The sequence below is a fragment of the Odocoileus virginianus genome, chromosome 7, assembly GCF_023699985.2.
Source record: "Odocoileus virginianus isolate 20LAN1187 ecotype Illinois chromosome 7, Ovbor_1.2, whole genome shotgun sequence".
NCBI classification, from domain to species: Eukaryota; Metazoa; Chordata; class Mammalia; order Artiodactyla; family Cervidae; genus Odocoileus; species Odocoileus virginianus.
The window spans coordinates 39807073-39817100 of record NC_069680.1 but is presented as its reverse complement, the minus strand read 5'-3'; the positions used below and the strand labels follow the sequence as shown (position 1 = coordinate 39817100).

The 10028-nt window shown below is 39.4% G+C and overlaps 1 protein-coding gene across 1 annotated transcript; it reads right to left on the bottom strand.

Annotated features, from left to right (window-relative positions):
• Positions 1 to 227: 227 nt before the first annotated feature.
• On the bottom strand, positions 228 to 7057 carry MBL2 (mannose binding lectin 2). The gene is given in 7 exon segments (XM_070470568.1): positions 228 to 2717; positions 2720 to 2801; positions 2803 to 2840; positions 3873 to 3941; positions 5142 to 5258; positions 5655 to 5853; positions 6920 to 7057. Coding segments are annotated over 6 exon segments (747 nt in total). The 5' UTR covers positions 5845 to 5853; positions 6920 to 7057; the 3' UTR covers positions 228 to 2466.
• Between the last annotated feature and the right edge of the window lie 2971 nt (positions 7058 to 10028).

The window sequence follows — 10028 nt, the reverse complement described above, 5'->3', positions numbered from 1 at the left end:
TGATGGGAAGGCACAGATCATGAGAGTACTAAATGAAAGAGAGCTTAAATTAAAATAACACTTCAGTGAAATAAAATTGCTAGGAATAAAGAGGATATTTTAAAATGAAAAGAGGAATAAAGACATAAAAGCATAGTAGTAATCCTAAATTTTTAGGTGACTATTAATATGGTTTCAATATAGAGAGAACAAGAAATGGCAGAAATAAATGAGAAGTAAATACACAATCATAGTTGGATATTTTAATGCACATTTTTTAGAAACTGATTTTAAATGGCCAAATTTAGTAAGATGTTATAAACATCAAGTTTAACATTCTGGCCTGATGTTATACCTATCAGCTGAAGAAAACACATGATTTCACATGCACATAATATATGTACCATATTTAACCATAAATTGTGCCATAAAAGCAAGTCTTAACAAATTTCAAAGGACTGAATTTATTCAAAGTATGTTTCTGGCCACAGTGGAATAAAATGGCAAATGATTTACATGAAGGTAACTTTTTAAAACTACCAAGTATCTTGGAATTAAACAGCACACTTTTAAATCAATTTATAAATAAGCCATGAGTCAAAGAAGAAATTACAATGAAAATTATAAAGTATGTTGAATTGAATGATGTGACAACAGCTGTATATCAAAACCCATGGAATACAGCTAAAACAATCCTTAGATGAAAATTTATAACTTTAAATGAATTTATTAGAAAAGAAGAAATATAGAAAATTAATTGTTAATGTTAATTAAATGAATTTAGAAAAGAGAAGAACACATTTGATATGAGGAGAGATCACAGGAAATGTAAAGCTATGAACCAATATGAAGGAAATTGGTCATAGAGGTTAATAGAGAAAAGCAATACTAAAAAATGTAGCTTTTGAAAAATATTAATAAAATTAACAAATTACCCCCATCAAGACGTACTGAAAAAAAAAAAGTACAAGTAACCATGAAAAATACAATGGAGACATCACTGCAGATCCTACTTACTTTTAAAACAAATAGGGAGATTTGGGGAACAATGTTATGCCTACACAGTCAGCAATTCAGATGAAATGCACAAATTCACTGAAAAAGCACAATTTGCCAAAACTGCCCAAGAGACATAGAAATCATAAATAGATCTAAATCTTAAGAAAATCAAATCTGAAATTAAAAACCCACAGAAATAGCCAAAGTTAAAAGGACTAAAAATGTTAACTCTTTTATAAATATGCAGGGCAACCAGAACTGACACACACTATTGGTGGGAGTTTAAATTCATATGATCATTTTGGAAAACTGGCAGGATCTACTGAAGTTATTTACACACACGCTTACTCCATGATCCACTAGTTCTACTTCTTATTAGATAGCCAAGAGAAACTAATGCATATCTACCAAAAGACAAGTACAGAAATATTCATCAGGTTTTTCTCTTGACAGTCAGAAACTGGAAGCAGTCCAATGTCCATTAGCAATATAATGAATACACTGAGATACAGTCATATAATGGAATCCTACGTGACAGTGAAAATGAAAAATCTACTGCTACATGTTAACAACATGAATGAATCTCACAGACTTAATTTTGAATGAAAAACAGCAAGACATAAAACTGTATGTATAGTATGATTCCATCTATCTGAAGTTTATACACTTCACTCCACCTATATGAAATATCATACACAAAATTAAAGTATGATAATAGAGCTCAGAATAGTATTTACCTTCGGGTATGTCAACTAGAAGGGGCTATGACGAGGCTTTTAAGATGCTAGAAATGTTTTGTATCTTGATTTGAAAGGTGGTTATATGGGTGTATATATATGTGAGAATTCATTAATCCATTCGTTTGATATTTATGTTATTTATATAGTGTAGCAGTTCCTTAAAAAGAAAATAAAATATAGTTTGGAAAGAAAGCAACAAAATAGATAATACCTTGAGACTGACAGAAAAGCTATGGAAATTAGGCTGGAAAGATATCATTAAGGTTAGCACTCAACCCAAGGAGAAAGAAAGGTTCAACAGAACACAGGTGTTTAGAGTAATCATAAAAATAAATCCATTTTTTTTTACCTTAGGTAGCCCTCAAACAAAAATGAGCAGCCTAATTAAATTAGGTACTTAATGTATAATCCTACATGTAATCTCTGACTCGTAATAAACATTTTTAAATATATTAGTACTACCACTATTACTGCTGTTGCTACTATTACTAGTATTATTTTGTTGTTACTGAAGTGATTATTATTAGTGATTGGGTCTGAACCAGAAACTCTTACACCACTATGAGTCTCTTCTCGCTTTTCACTTCCACATCTCATCATTCTCAATCCATTCTTCTCATTGTCTGTTTCTCCACAAAAGAGCACCTCATTACGGGGTGTGTGAAATTGACATAGATTTATCTTCCGAACCAGGTTGTGGGCCCACGAGATGAGAAAAGGGACAGGAGGACTTGAGGCTCATGCTCCCTCAGAGAGAGAATTCACAGACAGTCAGAAAGGAGGCGGAACAAGCGATGTCGTTCCAGGTGCCATCCGACAGAAGCGTCACACAGTGCTCCCCAGGAGAAGCGTTGTTAGGCTCGCCGTCATTCCAGTTTTGGTAGGTCACCCTCCTTCCTGTCAGATCCACAAACTGGCCTTCAGTCTCCTGATCTGTGATGCCCAGGAAGGCCTCTGCAGTGACTAAATTCTTGAGGGCTCTGTTTTCTTCAGCATCATCGGGGTGGCCACATGGCCCTGGAACTGTGCACATAGAGTCTTCACTTCATTAAAAGGCATCTTTTTACCATTGGTAAAAAAATACCTTCTTTCCAACTCTTTTTCCCAGAGAGAAGATTAGCCCTAAAATGGGAAAATATAGGTGACATGGTTTGTCTCTAAGTCCAGCCCAAGATATTTTTCTGGATGAAAGTTTCTATAGTACAGATGCCACATAAAATATGGTATGTCCAGTTACATTTGAATTATAGAAAAGCAGTGGATTTTTTAAAGTTTTAATATGAAGATCTCATATGCAGTTTTTAGGACATACATATACCAAAAAAAAAAAAAAAAATGCTATTGTTTACCTGAAATTCAGATTTAACTCAGTAACCATTTGTTTTTTTTTTTTTTTGATTAAATCTAGCAGCCCTAATCTGAACAGACAGACTGGAACAAAGGCATTTGTCTCTTTGGACCATATTCTAGAATACACATAATTCGGAATTCTAAGTTTTACCCCAATCTTAATATAAATAAATGTAAATTTCTTAGAATATTTGTCTCAGGGCAAGTAACAGCTCAAGCCCCATTGCCAGTCCTCAGCACCAGCATAACAAAGGGAGAGGTGTAGGTCCCATTTTCAGTGACCTGTATGTACACCATACACTGTAATATAAAGAAGCAGAATCAGGGTCTCTGATATTAGCATGCATGGATGCTCATTTGGTCAGTCATGTCTGACTCTTTGAGGCCCCATGGATTGCAACCTGACGGGCTCCTCTGTCCATGGAATTTTCCAGGCAAGAATACCCAAGTGGGTTGCCATTTCCTACTCCAGGGGATCTTCCCAACCCAGGGCTCAAACCTGCGTCTCCTGCATCTCCTGCATTGGCAGGTGGAGTGTTTACCACTGAGCCTCCTAGGTAGCCCCTCTCTGGTATCAGACTGACTTCAGTTTATACGTTGCTCTGCTACTCATTGGTTCTATGCTTTTGAACAACTTATGTACTTTTTCTTTGCCTTCATTTCTTCGAAAAGTTGTTGTGAGGGTTTCATGAAATCAGAATATGAATAGACACCTATCCAGGTACTAGAAAATTAAATATATTCAATAAATGTTATCTTTCACTTTACCAAACTTCAAGCTGCCTGAAAAGAGAGAAGGCTTACAGTTTTTGATCTGGTTCAATTCAGATAGTAGAGTTGCTCTTTCTGAAATAGCCAGTCTAATGTAGTCATCTAGAAAATTAAGTGAAAGAGTGTTAAGAAGTTATCTTAGAACTACAAGGGGGTAGGGTACCTTTTAAAACAAAAAAAAATTAAAATTAAAAGTTTATTTTATATTGATATTTGCTCTTAAAAAAAAATGAAAAATATCAAGAAGCAAAAAGAAGGAAAATTGTCTTTATTTCCATCTAACCAAAAACATGACTCTTCATCGGTTGAAGGTATGTAAAGACACTTTATAGACACATACATTCCCACACACACATGCACATACATACACTCCCTGTTGATCTGTTAATAGCATTCTAGCTCTCCACATGCCAAGCTAGTCACTAATTGTTTTATGTCTCCAAACAAATAGCTCTATCATGGACAAAACTGTGGAATAAACTAATTGAAGATTTATTATGAGCTGGCGAATATAGACTATAAAGTCTACAGAGTTTCATCTTTGGGGATGTTTTGTTTTTGTTCATTTTGTTGTTTGTTTTTCCCTGAGTTTGCCCTATTAATCAGTAAACTAGGATTTCTGTGAGTTGTCCATTATCCATGGGGGAGGGCATGAGACAAGCTATGTGTAGTAGATGGCAAAAATGACCTCGATATGATACAGCTTTTCTTAGAAAATGGAGTCTGTTCCCCACTCCTTGAATCTGAGCTGGCCTTGTGACTTGTGTTGATCAATACAATGTGGCGGAAGCAATAACGTATGTATCCTGAGCCTTAAGGAGGCCTAAACCTTCCGCTCTTCCTATTCTTGGGAACCCTGTAATCACCTCTATGTGATTAAGGCCAGGTGAGTCAACTGCAGGACGAGACCCGTGGCTCAGTCACCTTCGTCACTCCAGCTGTGTTTTGTTTCTAATTGACATACCATGTATCTACCACTCTTGTGAAAATAGGCATAATAAGCCCAACACATATATTCTCCCTTTTGGGCCAACTTGTTTCAGCTGAAGGATAGCCAGGGCTCAGATCCTCCAGTGGGAATCTGGCAAGGGCTTGGCTCTGAATGGTTTGTGACTCTGTATTCAGGAATTGATAGGAATCCCTGAGGCTCTAAGTAACCTAAAGAAGCTGGAGGCTGCTTAATCAGAAAGCAGATTTGGGCATCTCCCCAGAAAGCAGCAGAAGGGGCATGTCCCACATGATACTCGAGCCCACAGACCCCAGGGGACTTCAGCCTGGACCTTGCTAAAATAAACTCCTTACCCATATTTTCTCCAGGGTCTCCTTTTTGGCCTATTGGTCCTGGTATCCCAGGGATCCCTGGTGTTCCTTGAGGCCCCATCTTTCCAGGAGGGCCCTGCAGGCCTCTGAGTCCTTGGCCTGTTGGAGGAAAAAGGAAACATGACTCAATATTTGGGTTCTTCCTCTATTTCTCCAAAAAACATGATGCCCAATCCCTTCCCAGGGGAAAGGAGACACTGAGCTAGGACTAACTTTTCTGAGCTGCTGTTTGTAAGGACCATAGAATAAAAGCCTCCTATGTCCCATGGGATGGCCTGCCTTGAGGGTCTACTCCTTGAGCCAGCAGGACCACCACGTGTCAGCAGTTCCTGTGTGAGAGTCTGGGATGCCAGAGTCAGAGCTGTATCTCTGTTTCAAATGATAATATGTAGTTGAGAGTAATACAAGCGGCATGAATACATTGCCCTCCTCCCAATCCATGCAGTTTCCTTTGGGAGATAAAGAGCGTCAGAGAAAGAACAGCCCAAACTGTACCTGGTTCTCCCTTCTCTCCCTTGGCACCATCACGCCCATCTTTGCCTGGGAAGCCGTTGATGCCTGGAGGACCACAGGCAATCACAGGGCAGGTCTTCTGGATATTCTCACAGTTCTCTGTTTCTGTGTCTGCACAAGATTCTGTCACCACAATCAGGAGAAGAAAAGGAAGTGATGTAAACAGCGACATGGTCCTCACCTTGGTGTAAGAAAAGTCAAGGAAGATTATCTTATCTTGTTCTATTTATCTATATATATATACTGAATCTATAACCTATACTGGGCAGATGTGATGTAGAGATGGATAATCCATTCCTGGCCTCCAAACTGGGAATTTGGAAATGTGTTACTAAATCCTTCAGTGATACTGGTTAATTAATACTTCAACAAAGGTAGACATAAATAATTGCGTTGTTGAGAGGAAGGAGTCATCAGTGCCTGTCCTCTGGTGTTACTGCAGAAATCTCTGATTATGCTCTCTGTGTCCTTTGCAAGAGCAAATAGGCATACTCATGGCCAGAGACTCATGCCTGCTGGCTTAGGGAGTAATCATGAATGGAGACCTAGCTTGCTCTTGCACTTCTCCCACTTGGGCCCCACTGCCACTTGGATCCCATCCTTATATGTGGACAGTCCTTTGCCCTCAGTGCCATATAACCAACGTCTACTCAGTGGCAGGCACTGAGCTGCGAGCTAATGATCCAGAGAGGAGGAGTCACTACTAGTTACTAACCCAGCCACAATTAACTTGAGTTTCCTTTCTCTTGATGTTTATTTCTCACTGCAAGAAAGACTTGCCAGGGGGAGAATTTTCTCTTGAAATTTCTCATTCTTTTAGCCCAGGCAGGATGCTAGATCCCTCTCTATTTCCTGACAGGTATTCTGTGTGTCCTATATGTCAAGATCACTGGCAATATTCCTTGATTACCCTTCTCATTTTTCAATTCTAACATTTCATCTGATCTTCAAAGTTCTTTTCTAGATGTCCCTCCCCCAGGAAACCTCAGCAGCCCAGGATCCAGGGTCTAGTCCCTCTTGGTTCTCTTTGAAAACAAAGGTACAATCTCATTTGCAAATGTTCAGGTGAATCCAGGAAAGTCCCAGATGCCCCAGCATAAGCAGAGAAAGAGATATTCCAGCATGTCTTCTACTTGCCCTCCCCCTACCTCCCCCGACTCCAGAAAGTCTCTTCTAGGCCTCCAAGATCAAGTCAAAGCCCTAACTATATGACCCAGGACCCCAGATCCATTTACCAAAGTACTCACCAGGGCCTCTGCAGATCAGGGATATAGTCACAAGGAAACTGGCCCTCCAGCAGGGTGCTGGCAGATGCCTTAGGGTTAGGGAGGAGGCTGGGCTTGGTAATACAAGGTCCAATCGGCCTGGTGGACAGGGACAACACGGGCCTGCCTGGCCTTCAACCCCAGATTAATAAATAATTCTTCTTAGGAGGATTCCCCAGGGGCTTCTGGTACAGAGCTGGATGGCAGTTTTCTTTGATATTGCACAATTCCCATTTCAAATTGTCAGCATTTTGACAGTTCTCATTTCCGGGCCAACATGAGTTGGTTCACATGGTTAATTGTGTCAAGATTCATGTCTTCAATAGAGAAACATAAAGATGCCTATGAATGCACTCATGCTTGTGCATACTAACCACACACACACACATGCGGATGTGCACAGACACTCATCCATGCCGGCGCAGTGAACACCCTGCTGCCTTTGACACAGTAAGACCACTCCTGTCTCAGGCTCTGGACTTGGTCTTCATCCAGCCTGCATGTCCTCTCTCTCATGTCACTGGCTGGCTCTTTCTCTTCTATTGAAATGTTCCTGCCTCAGAGAAACCTGTGTTGACTACTTCAAGTGGTCCTGCTCTCTATACTTTTAACTTTATTTTCTTTATTTCTTATATTCCATGATGTTATATTCTATCCACTTACTTTACTTTTCTAGCTTTTATTATGGTAAGTGTAAACAACATAAAATTTTACCATTTTGACCGTTGCTAGGTGTACAGTTTGGCAGCCTTAAGTACATTCACATTGCTGTGCAACCTTCACCACTACCCATCTCCAGAACTTTTTCATTATCCCAAACTGAAACTCTGTACCTATTAAACAGTAATTCCCTATTTTCAACCCCAAGGTCAGCCCTAACCCTTAGTAACCGCTATTTTATTTTTGTCTCTATGAGCTTGACTACTCTAGGTGTCTTGTGTAAGTGGAATCATACAGGATTTGTCTTTTTGTGACTGACTTACTTCACTTAGCTTAATGCCTTCAAGGTTCATCCATGTTATGACATGTATCAGAATTTCCTTCCTAAGTTTAAAAAATAATTATGTGTAAATAACACATTTTGGAAACTTCATTTTTAATAGCAAATAAAAAAAGACCCTGGAAATTACCCAGTTATCCTTCAACAAGCAAATGGATAAACAAACCATGGAAAATTCACAGGAAAAAAAGGAAGCAATTAATACAATAACTTGGATGAATTTCAAGGACATTGTGTTAAGTAAAATCAATATAAGCTTGGAAGCTTACAGACTGTATTATTCTTTTCATATAATATACTTGAAATGGCAAAATTAAATAAGGGATACCATATCAGCAGTTGGCAGGGAATAGGGCTTCAGGGAGAATATAAAGATGCCGAACAAGAAAGTTTCATTGTGGGTGATAAATAGTTCTATGTCTTAATTGTGATGATTAGACAAACCTATCACTGCAATAGCATTTCAGAGAACTAAACACCAAGAAAAACGGAATTCAGGTAAATAATGGTTAAATGCAAGTAAAATCCATATTGTATTGTTTTGATGTCAGCTTGCAGGTTTTGATACTTGTATTCTGATCATTTAGATCCTACCATTGGTGAACGATGGAGGAAGAGTACCTGAGGCTTTTCATTATGATTTCTTCAACTTGTCTGTGAGACTAAAATGATTTCACGTGAAAAAGTTTCCAGAGGGAGTCTTAAGGAAGTTGTGGGTGATCTAAAGACTATCCTTGCTTCATTCAGTGCTTGGTCCAAACTTCACAATGAAAATAGTCTGTGCAATGGTTTGAAAGTGTGAAAAAGCAGGCCGGGTTCCCAAGGATAATACTATTTAGTCTGATTGGTCTTACAGTGTGAGAACCAAATGGTGAGAGATAAGGCATAAGCCGACTGATGATATGACTTACAAACTGTGTAAGACTTTGGACCTCCCACCAAAAGTCGTTAGAGAAATTCCAATAGGGGAGGAAGGATCACAGTTGAATTTTTAAAATCTTGTTTTGACTAAAATGTGGAGAATGATTGGATGGCATGAAACTGGAAAAAAGATGACCTGCAAGGATGTACTTTGCTGTTGTTGTTGTTTAGTTGCCTAGTCGTGTCCAACTTCTTGCGACCCCATGAACTGCAGTATGCCAGGCCTCCCTGTCCCTCATCATCCCCCAGAGTTTGCCCAAGGTCATGTTCATTGCATCAGTGATGCCATTCTTACTGCCATCTAAATGACAGATGATGGTGGCCAGAATCAGGGTAAAAGATTCTGGGTAAAAGAAATTAGATCAAGAAAGTAGATACATTTGAGAAACATCCAAAATGTATAATTCACAGAGCTTAGGAATTGGTTGAGTGTGAAATAGTGAGCAGAAAAAGAAATTTGTTTGGCCACACAAGTTTCTGACTTGAATGTCTGAGTGCCATTCTACTGACTGAAGGAGATATAATGGATATCTTATAAGTGGATGGCTTGAATTATCTGCCAGTGGTCAAGAAGGATAGACCAATAACTGTGAAGCAACATTTATTCAATTCTGAACGTTTCTAATAGAGCTGTCATAAAATGTCCTTTAGTTTAGGGTGGTGAGGGAAGCCATCATGAATTTCAAATAGAGGTTGCACAGCCATGTGGTGAGGGGGTGGTAGAGGCTTCCAAACACCACAAGAAATATGGATGAGACTCCTCACCCCCACCACCAGATCCTTCCAACTAGCCTGTCCTTGGCTTATGGAAGGTCTCATTTCCTTGCTTCCTGTTGACCCATTCCATAGAATGGCTCCAGGGTGGTAAAGAGCCAGATGCCTGATGCAAAGGGCAGAGACTAAGAGATCCAGGGCTTAAAAAGTCTGCTGGCAACTTGTTCATCTGTCTCCCCTATTCTTCAGCATCCAGACTTTCCCCTTGTTCCTACTCCAAAGCGGCAGGAGATTGAATGAGGTAGAGGACTCCAGGTCAGACTGGAGGTGCTGGCTTTGATCACCATATTTGTTTGCATTGAACACTTAGTCCAGAGGTCACGAAGCTTCCTAGAACTGAGCTGGGAAGGGGTACACATCTGGGTGGAGAGTCAATATGAAAGTTGAGCCACTTTT